This window comes from Eschscholzia californica, unplaced genomic scaffold (genome assembly GCF_041429995.1).
Source record: "Eschscholzia californica isolate CP2 unplaced genomic scaffold, dmEscCali1.0.p SCAF_2, whole genome shotgun sequence".
NCBI classification, from domain to species: domain Eukaryota; kingdom Viridiplantae; phylum Streptophyta; class Magnoliopsida; order Ranunculales; family Papaveraceae; genus Eschscholzia; species Eschscholzia californica.
In genome coordinates, this window is record NW_028238309.1 from 56,271,412 (window position 1) to 56,294,229 (window position 22,818).

The window sequence follows — 22,818 nt, forward strand, 5'->3', positions numbered from 1 at the left end:
CCTTTTGAAACGTTTTAGATCAGGTCGGGTGATCTTGTCTTTTTTTTTTTGTTGAACTGGTGATCTTGTCTGTTGGTCTCCCAATAAAGCAATCTAAAGTATGGGCATACTTTGGATTACTAAAAAGAAAAGAAAAGAATTTGAACAACAAAATAAAATAAGGAAGAAGGTACTATAATATACTACAAACGATTTTCTTCCAAATATAACCACTTCCTTTGATCCGATTTATGAACTGGTACGTTGATAGGTTTTCAAGTTTAGCGATAACTAGTTAACTACATATGCAATATGTATAACAAAACTCAAATTACTCGCGCTTAAAGTGTGGCTCATTAGATGGGAAAAAAAAAAATACATTTTTCTACAACTTTTTGTTTGTCACCGTTCAATACTGTTAGCTGCGCTTCTACACTCTAGAGCTTCATAGCTCTAAAAACGCGTGAATAGAAAAAGGTTGACTCTTTCGGTGATTTGAGATTGCTTTACAATAAACTCTTCAAAGATTTCATCATAGTAGACACAATCATGTTGATAATACGTCATAGAATTACTCATATTAATTTTCGGAACTGCTAGCAATATTGTCGCCTTTGAAACTCTAGAACTACACTGTTTTAAAACGCGTCAATGAAAATACTTAAACCTTATAAAGAGCACCACAGTTTGTCACTCACATATACAACAGTTAAATTTTTTTCTCAATTTTACTTAAACAACTGACTACTGTTACGATTTTTCTCGAACTTTTAAACGGTATTTTGTGATCATTTTTGAGTATTGAATTCCGTTTTATCGGATAAACCGTTATGTTGGGTATTTTAAGCTGTTACGATTTGCTCTTTTATGAAAATTTCTCCGCCTTAAAAACAAAAGCTTGAAAACTTTACCCTTACCCTCTTCTTGACGACTAGCATTCGATTCTCTCTTTCGTTTTCTCTCAATCCCCTCATTTTCCTCCCAAATTCCGATTCAAATCGTACGGGAAAGCATAAAAGTTCCAATTTTTTTCAAAGTTCGAATCAAATTTCTATTCATTTCAATCCAATTTCAACGCCCCTTCATCTTTCTTCTCAACCAAAATCCCTCTTTTTTGCTTAATTTGTTCTATAGACTTTCGTCGTCTCTCTCTCTCTCTCTAAAATTGTGGGTTCCTGTTTAACACTTCAAGAAACTCATTTGAGTTTAAAATTGACCTGCCATTGTTGCTGAACCAAATAAAAATACCTAATCAGTGTGAGTTTCATGCCATTTTGGCACTTTTAGTTACAAGTTTTCGTTTGTGAAGGTTGATTATTAGGTATTTGAATTTAGGGTTATTGAGTTTAATGGAGAAGATTCCTTGGGGTGGATTGAGCTGTTGCATGAGTGCTGCTGCACTTTATCTTCTTGGTAGGAGCAGTGGAAGGTGAACTCTCTCTCTAGACCTTTTTCCATGGTTTCTTCTGATTCAAACAAATCCCATTTGAGTTATAAATGTGGTAATTTTGGTGGGTAATGTTTCAGGGATGCAGAAATTTTGAGATCAGTTAATAAGGTCAATCAATTAAAAGACTTGGGTAATTTGATTATATACTCTTTTTCTTTTTTGAAACTACAACTTTAAGTTCATGATTTTGATTTAGCTGGATAGGCATTTACGTTTTGTATATGGTAATGGAAACTTGTTTTGATACTGATATTGATCTGTTCTTGGAAGCATGCTATTTTATATCTTGACTGTCAGTTGACAAACTAGACTAGATAAGTTAATTTTGAGTTTTTTTTTCTCCCTTCCAACTTTCAGCACAGCTTCTTGATACTGCTCGCAAAGTGTTACCATTCGTAGTCGCTATATCTGGACGAGTCAGCTCAGATACACCCATTACCTGCGAGTATAGTGGTTTAAGAGGCGTAATTGTGGAAGAAACGGTAAGAAATTTTGTAGTTCAAATTTTAGAAGAACTATAACTTCGGTGTTTAATGTTCTTTCAGTAAATTGCAAGTTGTCTGGTTCTTTATTTATTTCAGGCAGAACAACACTTTCTGAAGCACAATGATGCCGGTTCATGGATACAAGACTCAGCTTTGATGCTATCCATGAGTAAAGAGGTTCCGTGGTATCTGGTAATGGTTTCACTTCTCCTTTCTCGCATTCTTGATTTCAGATGAATTAAATTTGAATGATTATATCTATTCTTACTGCACCACTCAGACTAGAACGGTTCTGGTCCACCTTTATATGGCAGTAAGTGGATGGTCAGTTGTTTGATTAGCATATTTGGTTTAGCAGTAATGTTCTAAATGTAAAGAATCTTTCTTCAAGAACAACAGTTTTTGGGGCCGTGGTGATACCCCATAGGTTTAATATAATGGTAGTGTTAGTGTTTGATCTGTACCAGTTATTGTGTAACATTAGGATGATGCTTCGAAATGTAAATTGGAGTGTCGTACCTTTACACACACTGACACACACACACACACCTATAACCTTAAGTCCTTAATAATCGGTTATATCAGGATGATGGAAGTGGTCGAGTATATGTGGTGGGTGCCCGAGGTGCTACAGGCTTGGCTTTAACTGTAGCAAGTGAAGTTTTTGAGGAGTCCGGGCGTTCTCTTGTAAGGGGAACACTGGATTATCTTCAAGGTCTTAAGGTTTGTCCCTACTCAGTGTTTCCCGTACTTCTTTTTCTTACTTGTTCAACTCAGGGCTGTGAATTTGTAACATCTGCATTATGGCATACAGATGCTTGGAGTCAAGCGTATTGAAAGAGTTCTTCCTACTGGCACCTCATTGACCGTTGTTGGCGAGGTAATATTGGAATATCTTGAACGAATTACAAATGAAAATGCATTCACCAGATAACTCACCTTTATTAGTTTATACTTTATATTTGATTCATATCACAACGATTTCCAGGAAGTCTTAAGAAACAATAGGGGGTATATCCAGTATTAGCAGCAATAGTTCTAAGATGAAGATCGTCCAGTTTAGTGGACTTACTTTGGCTCTCAATTTCAAGTATTTACCTATCTAGTTATGTTCTAACATACTGAGGCTAGCGCCTAGCATGGGACCTCAAGGGACTCATTTGTTCAAGTCTTTAAGACAAACAAGAATATGAATTGGGAGAAAATACATATTTCTGGGATCTCTACTTTCCTTAGCTGGAATTGATCTCACGAGGCCTTTCTTCTGTTCTCGATTGTCAGTATTGGGAACTGTTTCTAGAATATTTAGTAAGTTATGTAATCCAACGAGAGAATGGTGGATTTGATAGATTGCACTAAGTTATTAGCTAGAAGATGTTTGATTATCAGCGAGATGAACATATGCTACCAGACCCACGTCCTCATGTTCACTGGAATTGGATTAATTGGAATCTATGAGCTTTATAACACCCATCTCATTTACTGTGTGGGCAGCACCTTGATCCACTAGCTTAGCTCCGAAAGTTTTTTCCTTGGCATGGGTCTGCCCTAGACCACCCAAACTTCCGCACGTGACGTATCTAGGCGCCAAGCGCACCCAAACGCCTAGACAATAAGTAAGATAATATATTATGCTGTAACCCAGATTTTGGAGGTCTTTATAAATAATGTAAGACTAAGCGCCTTACACATGAAACCTTCGTTTCACATTAGTTCCCATACTTGAGCAGTTGAGCCTTATTTTGGTTACCCTCTCTTTTATTTCTCCACTTCTGCTAGGCTGTTAAAGATGATGTTGGAACAGTTCGAATTCAGCGACCACATAAAGGGCCATTTTATGTCTCGCCAAGAAGTATTGACCAGCTCATTGCTAACCTTGGGAAATGGGCAAGGTTGTATTGTAACTATATCAAACAATACCCTGTTTTCTTCCCCTCTGTATCTACATGTTACTAAAGCAAGGCATTTCCTGCAGGCTGTATAAATATGCTTCTGTTGGATTCTCAGTATTTGGTATGTATCTGATTGCAAAACATGTAATTCGATACATCATGGAAAGAAGACGTTGCATGGAAATGCGGAAAAGGTAAACTTTATCTTTTTATTAGGCATTTCTAGAAAGGTAATTTGAAACTAGATTTAATCTGATTTTTATAGCATGAAGTTATGCCCTCCTCTAATCAACAGTTTGTCTTTGCTGAACCTCTTCCTTCCGGGTACTCCTAGTTCTGAAGTTGACAAACCATTTGAGGAATTAAATGCAGAGAAAATCATTGTGGAAGCTTATCCTCACTCCAACTCTTCATTTTCACAAATATGAATTGACCTAAATGCAGCACTGAGAGTGTATGCGCAAGAAAGCGAGAGAAGTAAAAGTGCTTTTCCATCGTAATGAACCTCGATTCTAGACCTCAGTGCAAGCTAGCCTCATTAGGAACATTAATAGAAATGTTTCTCTTTTCAGTGATATTCTACTTTCTGAAAGCACAATATTGCTCTTATTATATCAGGGTTCTTGATGCCGCTGCTGCTGCTCAAAGATTGGAGCAGGATAATGAAGGTAGACTTCAAATTCACTTCACCATTAGTTTATAAATGGTGTTTCGGTTGCTTTTTGAAATTTTAGAACAAATACAGGTCCTGACTGGAAGCCAGAAAATGGAACGGATGCATCAAAGAAAGACCGGCTCATGCCAGATCTATGTGTGATATGTTTAGAACAGGAGTACAATGCTGTTTTTGTTCCGTAAGTACACTAATATGTTTTCCTTATCATGATTTTGTGGTTTAAATGTTGAACCCTTTTTCTAGCATTCATTTACGGTTGACCCAATATTGTTGGTGGGAATACAAATTGGGGATGAGTGAGAAGAAGCTATCTTACATTAAGTCAATAATAGTGCAATATCAATGAATCAGAAACACATTTATTGGTTGTGAGTGAGGATCTGCTTGTCTCAGCCCACCTGATTCTTATGCACAGTAGATACTAAAATTGGAACAAACTCCCTCTAACTTCCATTGCATGCTTGCAGTGTTTGACCCATAAGTTTTTAGAAAAAGGTACTGTCTTGAACCGGTTATCTGTGCCTTACAGAGGCATCTATTCTATAGTTGTTTTTTAACCTATCACCCTGGTTCTACAATTTGAAGTAAGTCGGCATCAACCAACGTAAATAGAACTGTTCCGTTCTCATGATTCAACTTTTCAATGGGTAACAAGAAAATCAAAATCTGCGAGTGTCGACTCTCTTGATAACTAGTTAACTTGAGGTTCGGCTCTTAGATTTAGATAACACTTGGGAAAGGCGTTTGCATAAAATTGAAGAAAGAAATACTAAATTTGGTAGCAATTGTTTGTCATGTTTCATCTGTTTCTAGTTCATTTCCAGTCAACTCTCTTGCTAGAAACTTAAAATTTTGAATTTTCATTCTTATATATAATAAATTTCAGGTGTGGTCATATGTGTTGCTGTACGACATGCTCCTCACACTTGACCTGTTGTCCCCTTTGCCGCCGACGAATCGAGCAAGTTGTTAAGACATTCCGCCATTGATAAACGCTGTGATATTCTGAAGAAGCATACCATAAGGGATACCTTGAGGATTCTTCTAATAGCAAGTATATACTCTTTCAAAATTCCTGCTTTTGTTGGTACTTATCTAGAAAAAGAAAAAACCATCTATGTGGTTTCCCTAGGAGCTGTAAATACTACAGGCTTTTATTTCTTTCTGAACTAGGAAATCAAATGACAGTATTCAAATTACTATTAGTTCCTAAAAATACGGTCTCTATTTCATTTCTAGATTCATTTTTATTTTCTTTTTAGATTATTATGTTCACGCACAATTTCATTTCTGACCTATCGATATCACTAGTTTCTGTACGAGTTCTCTTTGTGTTTGCTTGTAGGATCTTAATGTGTAAATGCTCATGTCTAGTGTGATGGTGTCTACCTGATATTTCGTGTTACTAGGGCATGAACCTAACTTGAGTTAAACATAGCCAATCGAGATTGTTATTTCGGGTATTTGCATATGTTTCCCGCCTTAGGTTTTTCGAACTCCAACGTACATGATGCTGGCTAGAAATCTGGAGAACCGATGTCCTTCACAAGTTTATGAAGTTGAACGAGAAAAACCTGACGGAAGAAAATGGTGGGAAGAGTGGGTACTAATCTTATCTTGAACAAGCTTTTGAAAGAACTGTTTAAGGAGCAAGTGATTCCCTCTCTTACTCTGGTTGAGTGGTCATATGTACATCTTTCTACCGGACAGATCAGAGTTCGAATCTTAACGTTGTAAAGAAAAAAAGTAAGTGAGACCCTCCATCCGTCACTAGTTTATCCCTAGAACAACAACAAGACATGTTATGTTTAAGAATAAAGGGAACTAATGAGAAAAGGGGACTAACTATTATTTTTCTGTCTGTGCACATCTTTTGGGCTACATTTGTGTTTTATGTCTAGGCCTCTAGGATGGAGTTTCTCCCTATTCTCTAACTAATGTTATCCAACAATTCTCCTAGTCTATGTACAAAAAAAGTTATCCAACAAAATTTTGACCTATAAATTCAGTTTTTTCAAATTATTAAAATCAAACAGAGGGTTTAACGCTTTTTCTATTGGATTGTCTTTTTTTTCTTGTTGTTTGACGTATAAATTCGGCTATGCACGAAAAATTTGTGCCATGAAATCAAATGTAGGCCGAGAATTTAAGCCTCGTTTTCCTTTTCCTAGATCATACTACAGTTGGGTTCTTCAAACTATCCTCGGATTTTACGAGGGTTAGGTTTTTCAAGATCCTCATGAATCTGGCAAAGATTGGTTCTTTTTAACTTGTGTGAAGAGATGAAAAAAAGAAATGGAAAATTGGACCCCGTTGGTGGAGGTCCATTGATTTTGAAGGAGATAAGAAAGTAGACGATGATGATGAAGAAAGAGAAAGTAGGGAGAGAGTCAGAGAGATATCAGAGAAAATCGAAACATGGGTAATTCTGAAAATTTCGGAAAAGAAAACGGTCAATGAATGATTAAAGTGTTGCAACTTTTGGGAGGGGGTTGTTGTTAAAAATTAGGAGGCTAGACAACAAACCGTTCGTAAACTAGGGGCCTCACGTTCTTGTTAAAAGGGTCTTTCCAGTTGAATTCGGTACGAGTCCATCGAATTCACTCCAGTAACTTATCTTTGTGAATTCGATACGAGTCCACCGAAATTCACTCCAATAGCTTATTTTTGTGAATTCGATACGAGTCTACCGAAATTCACTCCAGTAGTTTATCTTTGTGAATTCGATATGAGTCCACCGAAATCCACTCCAGTAGCTTATTTTTGTGAATTCGATACGAGTCCACCGAAATTCACTCCAGTAGCTTATCTTCGTGAATTTGGTGGACTCGTACCAAATTCACAAGAGGGGAGGGACCTTTTAACCCGCAGGGGTCTATAAAACTTCCCATTTTTCAATAATGCCCCAAAGACTTCAATTTGTCTAAATTTCCTTTTTCTCTTCAAAAGGGATCAGAAAAAGTAAAAAAGTTGTTATTTTTATCCAAGATTTCCCAAATTTGGACCCAAATTGTCTATTAAAGAACTCTTTCGATTTCAGTCTTAATTCAACATTACTGCTTCTTTTCACATGACTATCCCTAGTTTTTTTCTTAATCTTTCCCAATAAACTCTCTTTCTCTCTCTAAATCTTTTTATGCAACTCTTCGTTACCATTGTTCCTGAATCAAATACAAAGAAGCCACAATCAGTTTGAGTTCTATTCTAATATCAAAGTAAAGCTTTCTTTCTCATTAGGTATTTGAAATCTGGGTTTTCAATTTTTAATGGAAATGATTTCATGGGGTGGATTAACTTGTAGCTTGAGTGCTGCTGCACTCTATCTTCTTAGTAGAAACAGTGGAAGGTCCTCTCTCTCTCTCTATATAGTTTTTTTTTGCATTGATTATTGTGGTACTTCCACTCATTTTGGTAATTTTTGGTGATTTATGTTCCAGGGATGCTGAAATATTAAGATCAATTACTAAAGTTAACCAATTGAAAGACTTGGGTAAGTGCATTCTTTCTTCTTTTTCTGATATAAGATTTTGAAATTTGGATTTGAGTTAGCTGGATTTGTATCTTGGTCTTGTATGTGATAAATGTGTTTAGTATTGATTGAACTAAATTAAGGACTTTTGATCTTGAGTAAGCTTAGTTAATGTTGTCTCTTGAATAGCTTAAATTCATAATCTTTGAGAATTATATTATCAAAGCCGAAACTGGTTTGTGAAAGGCCTGATGGGTCAATCAGATGATGGCAAAAAGCAACAGAAAGCAAAAGTAAAGCGAGTCAAAGAGAAGCCCAAGTCGAAGGAGTTGTTAAGCCTGACTACAGTCTACACTCTACACTACATTAGAAAAGTGTGCACTAGTGCGCCCTTACGTTTTTCCAGTAGCTTCAGCCTTCGGGTACTCAGTCTCATGTAGTGTAGACATTTGACCAGACCTTGTTTCCCTTAGTGGTGTCTACTGTACCGGTTAGCCTGGACTCGGAATAGGCCTGGACGGGCCCGGCCTGCGTACTCAGCCTCCTTTCCAGAGGAGGTTATGGTGGAAGCGATCTTGAAAAAAAGTTCCTTCTTTCATCGCTTGAATCCCCCGGGTATGACTTTAGGGAGTTTACATGAAAGAGCAGATTGAACTTTAGCTCCGTTGAATGTTGAAGTCCATGTATAGTTTAATTTAGTACTTCGAATGGGGGATGAAGTATAGTGTAGGATGGGTGTTCTGTTTAGATTAGATACAGCTCATGAAATTTATCTAAATTTATTTTGAAATATTTATGCACCTTAAGGTTGTGTTTGATAGCCCTATTGTGGAAATAGGTCGGTTCCAGAGAAATCGTCTAGTTTTTGTTGTTTGGTTGCGATATTATTTCACCAGAAACGTTTGCCCATTAATTTAAAACTGTGACGAAAAAGTGGTTTCAAACATTTCAATGGAATTCGTGGAAATCAACACACTTCCATGGAACCCATTTCCTTGTTATCAAACACAACCTCAAGTGTCTATTCTGAGCAAGTCCTAAAACTTAATTTTCATGTGAAAAATGGATGGCTTAATATGCAAATTGAGCTGAATTCATGACATTTTCAAACTTTCAGCACAGCTTCTAGATTCTGCTAGTGAAGTATTACCATTGGTTGTTAGTATATCTGGTCAAGTCGGATCAGAGACACCCATTATATGCAAACATGGTGGTTTGAGAGGTGTAATAGTGGAGGAAACAGTAAGCAAGTTTATTATCGAAATTTTTGGAGCATATATTATCTGTTTCTTCAGTTAACTACAACGTTTATGTTCAAGTTCTTTCGGTATCCGATTTCAGACAGAACACTACTTTCTAAAGCACAATGATACTGGTTCATGGGTTCAAGACTCAGCTTTGAAGCTATCTATGAGTGAAGAGGTTCCTTGGTATCTGGTGAGTAAAGGTTGTCCTTTTCCTTTCAGTTGGTGATGATATATCTGGTTTTAATGTGTCCAAGTACCGTGAACCCATGATTTTTTGAAACCTTACAATTTTTCAAAAGAATTTCATTTGAATGAATACGAGTTTTGAAACTATTACATCTAACATTCTAATCTTAGCGAACTCCAAGTGAATTTCTTTGGACAAATTGGACCCAAGTTAGGTATCTAAGAACTCCGAGAGGGTTCGAGCTTGGTGGGACTGATCTAGTATTTAGATTTAATTGAATTGACTGAATCAGGATGATGGGACTGGTCAAGTATATGTTGTGGGAGCTCGAGGGGCTACTGGTTTGGTATTAACTGTGGCAAGTGGAGTCTTTGAGGAATCCGGGAGTTCTTTTTTACGGGGAACATTGGATTATCTTCAAGGCCTCAAGGTTTTTCCGTACTCTGTACTTTCATCTACTTTTTACTTGTTTATTACGCATTATACTTACATGACAGCGGTATCGTTTCTAGATGATTGGAGTCAAGCGAACTGAAAGAGTTCTTCCTACTGGCACTTCATTAACAGTTGTTGGCAAGGTAACTTTGGGATATATTGAATGACCGTATTGATTAAATTCGGCATGTTTTTGGATTCTTAATCTTCCATCCACTACGAATTATTATTAAATTGAAGAATTAGTATTAGGCCCAAATTTTGCAATCTCTGAATCACAAATTATAGTAAGTAGAATATATATATATATATATATATATATATATAGACAAAAGAAATAAAATAATGCCAATAACAAGATTTGAACTCTGAACCACTTACACCATATGTAAGCACTGAACCGCTAGACTAAATACTCTATCTCTCGATAGCACTCTGATGAAAATTTAAAAATGATAGCCTGGGTTATATCTTGGATTTATTAGTACACGAGGTGAATTCGCTTCAGGTTGGATTGTGGGGCATTATCGGCAACATTGGATTCATAGAGTACATCGAGTTATCCACCATGACGAAGTTTGGTTATATCGGATGAAATGTATGATAGACATCGATATTTATTGGGACACTATTCAATAAAATATGTAATTATGCCGGAACAACTAATTTAGTTTCTCATCTTCTCTACTTCTGCTTTTGGATAGGCTGTGAAAGATGAAATTGGAGCCGTTCGGATTGAAGAACCACAAAAAGGTCCATTTTATGTTTCACCAAAAAGTATTGACCAGCTCATTGCAAACCTTGGGAAGTCGGCGAGGTTGTAGTATAGCTCAATCCAGCAGAACACCTGTTTTCTTTCACTTTTTAGGTACATATGTGTATATATATCTAAGCTTCGCATTACTTGCAGACTGTACAAGTACGCTTCTATTGGATTTACAGTATTTGGTGTTTATCTGATTGTGAAACATGCCATTGAATACATCCTGGAAAGAAGACGTAGCTGGGATTTGCAGAAAAGGTAAAATTTGTTCTTTTTCTTCACCTCTCCTTGATAGTTATATTTGTTGGATCCTTCCTGGCGATTACTTGATATAGATAGCGTGAAACTAGATTTGTATCTCATCATCCTTTCAATCAGGCCAGGTCGGCTATATATACTGCACATATATATATTTTCTTACTTGGCATATACAATGCCATTGCAGTTTACAAACTATTGGCCTGAATAAGGCTTAAATGCAAGCGGTGCTATTTAAAGCTTTTCCTAGGCTCGACTCTTCATCTTCACAAATACGAATGACAAAGTAGCCATACTTCCATCTAGACCTATGTGCAAACAAACCTTTTTCTTTTTTAGAACTTACTGTGGCTCGTGTTCCCAGGGTTCTTGCTTCGGCTGCTAAACGGTTACAGCAGGATGGTGAAGGTAGACTTTAAATTATTCTTCTAATTAACTAGCTTATGGTGATTTTGTTGCTTCTTTTTGAAATTTGAAAATGGACCAGATGCTTCAACAGGAGATCATATCTTGCCCGATCGATGTGTGATATGTTGGCAGAACGAGTGTAATCCTGTTTTTGTTCCGTAAGCACCCTAACATTTTTCCTAAAATCTTATTTCTATTTTATTCGAGGCTTGTTTTTTAGGATAATTTATGGTAACCACATATACAAATTTCAGGTGTGGTCATATGTGTTGCTGTATGACATGCTCCAAACGGTTGATCAGCTGTCCACTTTGCCGCCACCGAATCAAGCAAGTTCTCAAGACCTACCGCCAGTGATAAAGCTTTGAATACTCAGAAGAAGCAGTCTAGGAATGTAGACGTTGAGGATTTTCGGGTCAGAGGCGCCTCATTGATTTCCTCCACATTTCAATTTTCAACTCATCTAGGTAACCAATATGTGACAGTATACCCTCCCAGACCCAACATTGTATTAACTAATACGAATTTCAAATTCATACAGAAATTCATGAAAAAACTTCCCTCATTACTCGTCCCAATAAAGGAAGACCATTTATGTGGTTTGTCCACGAACCATAAACATTAGTCTTTGATTTCTCAGTAAATTAGTATTTCGAGACAGTACTGGTTCCTAAAATCTTATTTCTATTTTATTCGAGGCTTGTTTTTTTCCTCTTCCCTTTCTCGGCAACTTTTAATTGAAATTTATGTCCCACATTGTCGACATCGTTCATTTTTGTATAAATTCTCTTCATATTGGCTTAAGTTTATATACTTAATAGTATTGTGTAGGAATATCCAGCCGAGGGACATTGAAACGTTCTCTTAGATCATGTTGAGGAAGGATCCAATTTCTATTGTGCAGGGATACCAAATGATAAGCATTCTATACCAAATTAATTTGCTCTTTGACTTAAATTTTTGTGGTTGGACTTGGGACAGTTGTTAGTGGTCCCAGATTCACCTATTAAGCTAGCTTTTAGCGTAAGAGAGGTTTGCGACCCCCTTGGTCGAAGAAGACCCAAAACTACACCAAATGGTAAAAAATACGAGGTTTACCGAAGTTCTCAAGTCCTCTTGTAGATGGAAAGAGTCTTCCAACTCCCAATGTGAAAAGGGAACTATTAGGTTAGGAGTAATCTCTCTGTCCTCTTGTAGATGGAAAGAGTCTTCCAACTCCCAATGTGAGAAGGGAACTATTAGGTTAGGAGTAATCTCTCTGTCCTCTTGTAGATGGAAAGAGTCTTCCAACTCCCAATGTGAAAAGGGAACTATTAGGTTAGGAGTAATCTCTCTCGCATTGGTGGTAGGAGGGAGTAGTTCACTCCTAATCGTGAAGAGAAATCTTAACTCTTGATCTAGCTTTTAGGCGAGGTAGGCCCAAACAAGGGGGTCCTAAGACCATACACCATGACTGACTTCTAACACTCAGAGTGCCACATATGAATTTTTGGAGTTTTTACTAAAAAAACCATCTCCAATGGAACACTTTGTTAGACACTCTGTTATGAGGTGGGCACATTTATTATAGAGTGTCTAGAGAGAGAAACTCTAAAACTAGAGTGTTTCCTTGAGACTCTCTAAGTGTAAATTTAAAATTTGAACCAATAGAAATTTTTTCTTTTCAAATACTTTTTCCATATTCAATTTAAGAGTGACATATGTATTAAGTAGATAGAATTTAGAGATCTCCATTGGAGACCAAAAAAATTTAGAGTGTCTCTACATTGACACTTAGGAAAGAGAATCTTTATTTGACACTTGACAACTAGGACTTTGGAGTGTTTGTTAGAGTGTCCCATTAGAGATGCTTTAAGCACCACGGACCCACCATCGATGAAATGAAATGTCGAATTGTTTTCTAACCTTTACGAGTTCTGTAAATAATTCATCATTTATTCGCTTCACCACCCACTAAAATTTCCTAGAGCATTTCAGCTCAAGGAATTGTATCTTCAACCCTGTCTAACCAGACATGGCAGGCATCAAAATAAGAAAGAACCTCAATGAATTCTATCACCCAAACCCTAAAAATAGCATGGGGAGAGAAAGCAGAGAGAGAATCTGATACTACCCACTTCCAAATATAAATTATCAAGATACTGTTTTCCAGCTTTCATGGTTCTAGAGAAGAATTTCTCTTTTCTCCTTCTATCTTTGCTTAGTTTCCCCGCAACCCTCTTATTTAAAGACCTCATTTAGACCTAATTTCCTTTCATCTTCTAATTCTCTTCTCAGTTTCTGTCATTGCACTATTTCCTTGTCAATTCATTCATCACTATCAAATACTCAACCTTCAAAAAGGGAATCTTATAAATGGATCAGAAACCACCCACTTCAAATCCTCAAGGCGTTTGCGAAAAACTGTTCAATGCCTTCTCTGTTAATCCTACTTTTCGAACGTTTCGTCGCATTTCTTATCAGCCACAAACTCCACCAGTTGTTTCAACTCCAGTTTCAGCACCACCACCTCCACAACATCAGGTCTCGCCACAACCACCACCACCACATCCAGTCACAGTAGATTATAACGCTAGCACACTTGGGACCAAAACGAACCAAACCAAACCCAATACTGTTGGGGGCAATGAACCAGGTAAGGATCTGGGACACACCAGTGTCGCTCCAAGCAAATCAAATACTGCTGGAAAGAATGAACAAGGCATGGGTTCGGGCCAGACCCATATAGCAGAAAAGACCAAAGTAGTAGCTGAAGCAGTGTTTCCTGCTAAGACAGATAATCAATTACCACAGCCACCGACCGCAACAGATGAGCGAGAGAAACTTACGACAACACAGTTACCCATGAGAGCGAAAGTGAAAAGCCATGTAAGTAAGGTCTTTTCGAAGAATGAATCGACACATGCTCCTGTTTCAAACCAGGAGAAAGAGAAACCAAAACTCGACCTGCCTCTAGCTCCACAACCAGAGATGGTGGCTAAGCAGGTGAAACCAGAGGTCGCTTCTAAGCCTGAGCCACTTCCAGTGCCACCGAAGCAAGTGGTGACAAGTAAAGTTGAAGAAGCCAAAAAGACGAGAACAAATAGTATTAATGAGAAAGCTGCTGATTATATTACCCGTGCCAAGAGTAAGCTCAGAACTACTACAATGACTGGAGGAGCCGGAAAACAAACAAACTCTAAGTAAAGAACCCAAACTATAAATAAATATCACAGTTAACTTTTTCAATAACAGGAGTAATACAAATAATTTTGGTTTTACCCACTATTAATTTTTGAGGTTGATAATTTATATAATATATATATATATATATATAGATATGACCTTCAGTTATGTAATGTGTATGTGTGTCTGACAGCGAGAGAGCAAGCTGAAGTCCTCGAGTCTTTCAGTTATTACACTACTCTCTGAACTTGTGGTGGATTTGTAAGATTTGAGTAAAAGTGAGTTGTATTTATGAAGTTTCTTAATTAATCTCAATAAGGATAAACTAAAGAGAGTTGGCTATCAATTGGAACAAGTTGTGATCGATACAAGTTCGAGTAATGGGTTGTTAAAATCAGAATATTAGTATACCTGGACTCTAAACCTGCCTTCACCGGCTAACAGCTAAACATTGATTAATTATCCTCGAGTGTTTATCAAGAAGTTTGGGAATTATTAGAATTACTAACTATAACTTTGTAGCAGAACTCAAATATAGTACGAAAAATATACAACTAAGCATAGGTGCAGGAAGAAGATGTGAATGCATCCTTAAATAATGTCAACCAAGACATAGTAATGGGAAAATGTAGTGAACCTTTGATAGATGAATCCACCATAAATATCATTTGCACAAAAGCGAATAGGATCGGAAAGTTGCTACCATCTATTATACTTTATTCTTCCAATGAATCGTCAAAGTCTAGCACAAAATCATCAAAGTACGTAGATCTAATCCTCTACATATACCGCTTCAAAAATAGAAACTGCACAATGATGTGTTATTGTTAAGTGCTGACTCAACTCTGTTACATAAGTAGCCACTCTAACTACTATTGATGCAAAATGCAGATCACTTAAATAAAACAAGCAGTAAAGTTTGAATGAACTAAATTTAGATTCATTTCTCTTGATCTGCTACACATTACCAATTTGGGTAAAATGCACTGATTTGCCTTTGAAGGAGGTCAAGATCAGGTAAATGGGCCTATACTTTGATACGTCCACAAAGGCGCCAATATGCTCCCTTATGAAAGAGAGATTTCTCGAATACCCAGAGATCACGTACGAGTACCTAATAAAAATGAAGAATCTGAACCATAAGTCTTGCTGAAGACAATATGCATACACAAACATTGATATTTACACCATTGGTTGATTCCAGATCCAATCCAGAGAATGTTTAGTACATACAAGTAGATCCAAATTCTTAGTACATACATTATATTATACATGTGTCCATTAGTCAATAAGGCAAATTTGCTTTCATACCCTCCGCCCGGCTAAATAATAAAGAGAAAATGCAACGCAAGCAAGAGATGGAAAACTTAACCAACTGCAAGGTTAAGCCACCACTTATCCTTAATAGGTGAGACACATAAATGGAAGGGAATTTTCTGCATCAATGCGAAATTTTGAACTGCTGCCAAATTTCTGTATATTTCCTCAGATTGTTTCACTTTATGCTAATTATGTGAGCATGGGAAAGTGGTTTCATCTTTTGCTATACAGTTCTTTTTTTTTTTGCGACTATCTTATGCTTCCTTGTTTACGGGCAAAGGAATATCTGTTTCTGCTGGTTTCAAGTAGCTAGGCGGGGATTAGCACTCAGATCCTCATCACAATCTAGGACAAGACTCAGGGATGACTAATGAAGTTAAATTAGACTGAAACTCCAAGCCCCCATTCATGTATTATGGCAGCTCTACAAGAATCTGTTATTGTCATTGTTTTGTCTTTTTACTTTTTCAACAAGATTTAGCCTGTTCTCAATAAAAGATAATGGTTTCTGTTCGCAGGGTCAATATTTGTTTGAATCACGGCGATCATTTTTTATATGGGGAAAGGAGATAAGGTATAGAAACAATATATGAACATTTCAGCACAAAATTACCTCTTTTGTTTTATCTCCAGCTACAACAGCACCTTTCGCGTTATATGCTTCAAATTTCTGCAAGAATGTAAGGCATTTAGTGATCTTCTCAGAGATGGATCTTATCAGCAAAGAAAAGAAACAGAAACTAACAAACCACCTCATAAGTTATACACCTATATCTAAAGTCACAAAAAGTGACATTTAATTGCAATAAACAATAATATAGAACAACGAAAGAGAGGGGTTGTGAAAGCCCTCGAGGGGCGTTTCACTTCTTAGACAACTCCGATAGACTATAGTCCTATGTATGTGTAGAGTACGAACCCAGAAAAAAAAGTCATTTCCCTAAAAGAATCCGGCGCACTAATGAATTTTAAGAACTATACTTGGCAGTAAACAGGAAATACTAGTGCATCGAATATCAATGTTATTAAAATGCATTCTGATTTAAATTAAATTTATATGATAAACTTGAAAGTCTAAAACGAGTCACTAAACCTGCTTAGCAAGGAACTCAAGTGTCAGCTGTACAAATACTTTGCTGAGATCATTTCTATCAACACCTATCTGGAAAAGGAAACAAATGCGTTATTTAGCAGTGAAAAGAAGCAAGTAAAGCAATCTTAGTCTAAACATCCATTTTGAGTGATTAATTTGGTGTAAACTGCAACAATGATTAAAGTTTTTTTACCATAGCATCTAAAATTTCATTTCTCGCGCTATTTACATATTTTAGTCATTCTGTTGGTACAGGCTGTACAGCAGTTGTAAAACAAATTTTATGTGTGTTTCATGTTATTTATTAATTTGAACAGAGAAAATAATAAATAAAACCTAAACCTATACACTGAAACTAAAAATCACCTACCTCATTGTTGGAAACCTATTGATGTTAATAAGGCATCATAATTGATTTTCAGGACCCATAGATGATAGACCACATTAATTACTAGATAGGCGGGATTATGTTAGTTTATTAGCTGGCCCGTTAGGATTAATAGTGAGGATTGGTCAAACTTAAAAAGTCCGGTTTCATATGTAACCTACAATTAGCAGTATAAAATATCAGAAGTCAGCAAACAAGTAATCTTTACCAGTCTAGCTCGCATAGTCCGAATCAAAACAACTGGCTCAATCAACTCCCAGTGAACACTACTCCACATGGATTCTCTTTGTTTAATCTCATTTTTGAGTGCCTAGTATCAAATAAGAATGGAACATCAGCCAAAAGTAACAAAGACCTGACATGAAATTGGAGTTTAAGCTAGTATTAGAAACTATAGCTGGGGCCTGGGTGTTCAAGTAGAGGAAGAACATGTAATTTTTGTGACTAGGGTAATAAATCACTTACAGAGTACATATTCTCAGTAACAGCTTTCCTTAATGAAGTTTTGTCACCGTTTGCCATTAGAAGGTTTATCTGAAAAACAAAATATTAGAGAACCAGATATATAAACACTCAAACAGAATTTAAAATTTTGAAGCAAACAAATGACACAAAAAAAATATACTCATTTGAAGAGTTTTAACGACAAGGGGAAATAATAAAGGAAGAACAACTCCAGTTTTACTACAATGAATAGCATTATGAATATGTAGAGCGTGTGCTTCATAGGGATCAAAACATTAACTTTATTGGAAATTACTTACTACACCAAAAATGAAATTATTTATTTTTAAATCTTGAAACTTTCATGACAAAGATTACTAGGTTTATATGGGGAACGTTTCTTGAGAAGATTCAGTTAAAGACTAACAGTGAGGATTCAGTTGCTCCTCCTAAGCAGGTCGACGACAAGAGAAAAACAATGTTCACGATATCCATTTGCTGTTTTAAACATAATCGCACAACTCCAATTACTTGATCATCACATGGACACACAAATGTGAGAAACAAAGATGAATCAAATACACAAGACAAGAAGCAGCATCCCAAAATCTATAAGTGCCTTCAGACTTCAGTAGGTAAAAATGCATGAAATTAGGTGCTTCCTCCTTGTAATAAAGGATAACTATAGGACTAAGAACAAAGCAGATCATCATAGGATAAAGAATAAAGCAAATCATTGTCGGATATCATCATAATAAGAGTAAAACACTAAACCAACACTTACACTTGCTACAGGTTTTTTTTTTTTTTTGAAAACTTAGTAATGATAAAAATACATTAGGATATAATACAATGAGGGGGTTAAACTAACACTGAACTTGCTACAGAATTAGAAATACAAAATGTAATGAAGGGTCACCTCCTTATATAATTGTACAGCCTCCTGATAGAATGCCTTTCTTGAATATCCAGATTTCCTTAATTTGGCGATTGCATAAGCACTCTTGAGCTGTAAGGTCAGAGAAAGCCAACAAATAGATAATTGTTCGCCGTAGAACAATAGCATGATAAATTCAGATCTCAAACGAACATTATCAGTAGTGTTCATCTTGACAATACTTGCTCTCAAGTAATAAGATAGCACAACGCACTATCTAGTTTAAGTGAAGATACTCTTTGGCCGTACATACTAATTTTGCATGCTTACGTAACTATTTTATTATATTATTTAGGACTTCCGTAGTTCATTTTTTAATTTTTTTTTTAACTTTTGCGTCAGTACAAAAACAGGATTATCAAGATGAATGATAAACGTAAGAGAGAGCAACACAGTATTGGGACTAGTACAAGGCTAAAGCTAACAAAGCAATAGACTACTACCTCTATAATAACATCATCTTTCGTTCTTTTCCAGCCACTTCTAGTGAACCATCTAATACATAAATTACCAGAAGTTAGTAAGGAAGTGCATTATTTTCTGTCTACAAGCAAAAGATTAAATGATTACATGTTTGTCAAGCCTAGTGAAAACAAATAAAAACAAAAATTGAACTCCGCAAACATACGGAGAAAAATCTTGTCATATTTTTTTTTTTGAAAATTAGATAAAACTTACAACAGTAGCTACCAACAAATGGACATCACAATAGATCTCGAAGACTTGTTTTATAAGTTCCTCCAACAACTACATAGGAAAAACTGATTTGTAACGCACACGTAGTCTGGAACATGATATTTTTAGGGAAAAATTCAAGATTTGTTCACATTATAGTAGAGTTCCTATCAGTAGTGGTGGTTCTTCAAGATCATCATTCTTTCTCAATAATTTTATCCATTTCTCAAGAAAAACAAATGTAAAACTAATTATTAGAGGAACTCGAAATACAAGTGTCGTAGTAATCAAAATAATCTAATATAAAATAAACAAATTATCATGCCACCTTTGATCAATATTAATTGCTTCCAAGCCTAACGATGATGAATACCAACTTTCAGTAACTGAAAAAAGGTATGGAACTTAACCAACCTTCGCCAAAATGAAAGCTTTTCCCGAGGCTCATACGGTTCATAAATAAATCCTGGGCTTGTCATGGATACTGTCATAGACCCCTGCATACATATATATCAAGGAACATCCCACAAGTAAGGTATAGTTTTCCAAATGAAGCATACTTGTATGGTTATATCGAATACATAAGAATATAAGATTTTATGACATAACCCCGCTCTTCTAATTACAACAACAGAGAACTGATAAAACTCGTACAATCACTGAATATTTCAATGAATCTTGCCCCTTTCCATATTAGCTTCAATTAGCACCCCAAACAAAAGGAAAAAGATTGAAAGAGATTCCACAGAATGAATGGATGTCGTCGGACTGATGCATTTTTATCTTTACACCAATTATATAGTTGAAGTATTGGAGGAACAGAACAATAAAAATAACTAAGCACTTACCGTTTGCCGTGTTTGAGGAGATGCTTTCACTTTTGTGCTCATTAGTCTTGTTGTATTGGAGAATATTGATAACCCAGCAACCTAAATCACAAAGAAGATTATCCAGGTTACATAATACCACAACGTGCAATTTTCAATATCAAAACATATAATTTAAACAAGAAATGTTCTTCCTCCAGAGTCCAGTCTTTGTATAAGCAAGTCAAGCAGAAATAACGACTCCGCTGGATCAGAAACTACAAGACATACTACACCCAAGTCCCAAATGGCGGAATGTTATCCCACAATATACTAATATTGTTGCCATCTAAAACCGCAAATCCTTCATTCTTGAACACGAAAATAAGTCCTAGTATCTTCACTCCTGCCATATACGTCTGAAACAATTCATCTAATGCTTAAGATACATGTCTAAATGGATAATTTATGACCTTAAAATATGCTTATCTACCTAGGTTGATAGGACTTACACAATACATAACTTTTACTAAAGAATGGAGAAAGGATAAGTGCAAATTTCATGGTAAGATGCAAGAGTCAGATGTATAAGTCTTTATTGGTTCAGTTTTATGCTTAAGTTCCTAATAGGGATCTAAGTCGCAAAACAGAACCCCACCATATCACGAATTGAGATGCAGAATATAGTAATAGGGATGATCCCCTCGTATGATTGGCTTAAAGGACATTAATTTGACACTTAGATGGCCTCTTCAAATGTTGATTTAAGGTTGATCGAGGTCATCGTCAAGAACATTCTCTCCGGAAGGCAATGAACCTTAAACATAGAAGTGAAAAAGCCAATCTCACTCATTCCCACTTATCTTATTGGAAAACCCCTCATAAAAGGAAGATGAACGATAACGAGAACCACAAGCATGAAATACACGAAACCAAGTTAACCAACACATGTACACAAACACATGCTACATATATTGGTGAACACGATACAATCTACAAAAATTAAATCACTGGTATACAACTACTTTAAAACTTATGAGAAATAACCTTCATTTGATTTTCTGGCTTTGCACTTCCAGGAATCCAACTACTTGTATCATGATCTTTATATGATGGAATTGTGGAAATGCTTTGGTATAAAAACCCTGAAACTGTTCATATTAACCCCAAAAGGAAAAAAAAAACAAATTCAGCTAATTGACCTCTCAAATTTATATTGCTTAAGATGTATATGATTGAATTAAACAAAAGTTACCCTTTTCATCATAATTAAAGTAAGTTCTTGAGCTCCCAAACCTAAAAACCAAAGCTTTATCTCAGATAAACCAATTCTAAAACAAAATCCAAGCAACTTAATTCAACATTATCAATAAGAATCAAACCAACATAGAAATCTTAACTTACACAGATGGGAGTTTTCGTATTTCAAGTGACCGATATAACTGATGGATTGTCTGTGATCGTAAAAATCCCATCTTTGATTTCAGTTTCCAGCTACAGAATCAATGCGGAACCTTTTCTCTAATTGCGTGACCAGCACTGAGATTAAAAAAAAAATTAGGGTTTGAGTTTTTGAGGTGATTAGTAGTGAGAAAGATTTTCCGATCTGTTCTTCTGCGTATTAAAAATGGACAGCATTTGCTTGAATACGGTGACGAGATCTTCTTCACATAATGAGAGAAAAGAAAAGGAGAGAGAGAGAAGGGTTTTTGTTGAGGGTTTAAGGAGTACTTATTTGCTACAACACAGCTGTATACGAGTTTGCAGCTTCAGAGTACTCTTTTTTCGTCTCGCGAGGACACTTCATCGATATGAATCAGTGTCTCGAAAATCTTACGTGACGCTCCGAGTTTCTAAGATTGAGTTTTGTATTGGAGATGTGTTTAGGTGAAGTTTTAAAAATCCGTGCCTAGAGGGTAGACCCCTCTTAGGTGATCAAGTAGAGGCTCGGTCTCTAGTGGGAAGTGAGAGCCAAACAAAGCGACGTCTACTGAGGCGACTAGGTCCGATTCGACTAGTTGCTATGCGTCGAGTATTCAGATTGCGGACGGAAACAATTAAACCTTTATTTTGTGTTAAAGTTTCTGAAGTAGTATTTTCTTCATTCTAGCTGATTAATAGAGAAAAAAAAACAGAAAGCAGTTGCAACACAAAATTATAGAGAACACAAAGTAAAGTTACAGCAACAATGTTAGAAGTAGTAGAGCGAAAAATTCAAAAACTTGAGAGAGAAAAGTAGATGAAGAAGAAAAAAAACGAGAAGATGAAGTCCAACAACGATAACGCTCGAACTCTTTCGATTTCATTCTGCGTCTCTCTCTCTCTCTCTCTATCTCTCTCTCTCTCTCTCTCAATTTTAGACGACACTTATGAAGTGATCATCTTCCAATTATTAGGAAAACAAAGTAAGAATAATTAGTTACTCAATGTCATAGTTGGAGGCAACATTCCCACATTTTTATACATATATTGGTAAGATACAATCAACTGGTTACACATTATATCGATGCAGTTATATCGATATGTTTCAGTACATGTCGGTAGCTGTGTGTCGACATCTAATGCAATCCGACAAACTGGTGCTTCCGATAGGTTACCTTCCTGAAGTTTTTGTTAAAGGAATAACATCACTTTCACTTGAAGAAAACTTAAACCAAAGATTCACGAGATGATTATATACCTTTTTAGTAGGTAAATTTTCAGTATCTACAGTTTTGTTTGGATGAAAATAAGAATGTGAA

The 22,818-nt window shown here is 36.1% G+C and overlaps 4 protein-coding genes across 5 annotated transcripts; 3 read left to right on the forward strand and 1 right to left on the reverse strand.

Moving 5' to 3' along the window:
• The first annotated feature begins 683 nt into the window (after positions 1–683).
• On the forward strand, positions 684–5,698 carry LOC147559302 (E3 ubiquitin-protein ligase SP1-like). The gene is made up of 12 exons (XM_086661186.1): positions 684–1,236; positions 1,315–1,408; positions 1,507–1,559; positions 1,787–1,911; positions 2,011–2,106; positions 2,500–2,637; positions 2,729–2,794; positions 3,694–3,806; positions 3,890–4,000; positions 4,425–4,474; positions 4,552–4,660; positions 5,369–5,698. The coding sequence occupies exons 2-12, from the start codon at positions 1,329–1,331 to the stop codon at positions 5,469–5,471; spliced, it is 1,044 nt and encodes a 347-aa protein (XP_086517312.1). The 5' UTR covers positions 684–1,236; positions 1,315–1,328; the 3' UTR covers positions 5,472–5,698.
• A 1,691-nt stretch (positions 5,699–7,389) lies between these two features.
• LOC147559303 (E3 ubiquitin-protein ligase SP1-like) lies at positions 7,390–11,909 on the forward strand. Of its 2 annotated transcripts, none has more exons than XM_086661187.1 (11): positions 7,390–7,828; positions 7,920–7,972; positions 9,069–9,193; positions 9,293–9,388; positions 9,678–9,815; positions 9,898–9,963; positions 10,525–10,637; positions 10,731–10,841; positions 11,206–11,249; positions 11,329–11,407; positions 11,504–11,909. In XM_086661187.1, exons 1-11 carry the CDS (start codon positions 7,749–7,751, stop codon positions 11,604–11,606), a joined length of 1,008 nt encoding a protein of 335 aa, XP_086517313.1. In that variant the 5' UTR covers positions 7,390–7,748; the 3' UTR covers positions 11,607–11,909. The 2 variants fall into 2 exon arrangements, with proteins under 2 accessions (XP_086517313.1, XP_086517314.1); XM_086661188.1 differs by having other exon boundaries at positions 7,392–7,828; positions 11,341–11,407.
• A 582-nt stretch (positions 11,910–12,491) lies between these two features.
• LOC147559304 (uncharacterized) lies at positions 12,492–14,805 on the forward strand. Its single transcript, XM_086661190.1, has 2 exons — positions 12,492–14,699; positions 14,750–14,805. The coding sequence occupies exon 1, from the start codon at positions 13,605–13,607 to the stop codon at positions 14,433–14,435; it is 831 nt and encodes a 276-aa protein (XP_086517316.1). The 5' UTR covers positions 12,492–13,604; the 3' UTR covers positions 14,436–14,699; positions 14,750–14,805.
• A 294-nt stretch (positions 14,806–15,099) lies between these two features.
• LOC147559305 (Mitochondrial inner membrane translocase complex, subunit Tim44-related protein) lies at positions 15,100–21,947 on the reverse strand. Its single transcript, XM_086661189.1, has 12 exons — positions 21,482–21,947; positions 21,333–21,373; positions 21,125–21,228; positions 20,120–20,200; positions 19,686–19,768; positions 19,040–19,091; positions 18,579–18,668; positions 17,681–17,749; positions 17,424–17,525; positions 16,828–16,896; positions 16,348–16,404; positions 15,100–15,528 (listed from the first exon to the last, which is right to left on the reverse strand). Exons 1-12 carry the CDS (start codon positions 21,550–21,552, stop codon positions 15,442–15,444), a joined length of 906 nt encoding a protein of 301 aa, XP_086517315.1. The 5' UTR covers positions 21,553–21,947; the 3' UTR covers positions 15,100–15,441.
• Positions 21,948–22,818: the final 871 nt, after the last annotated feature.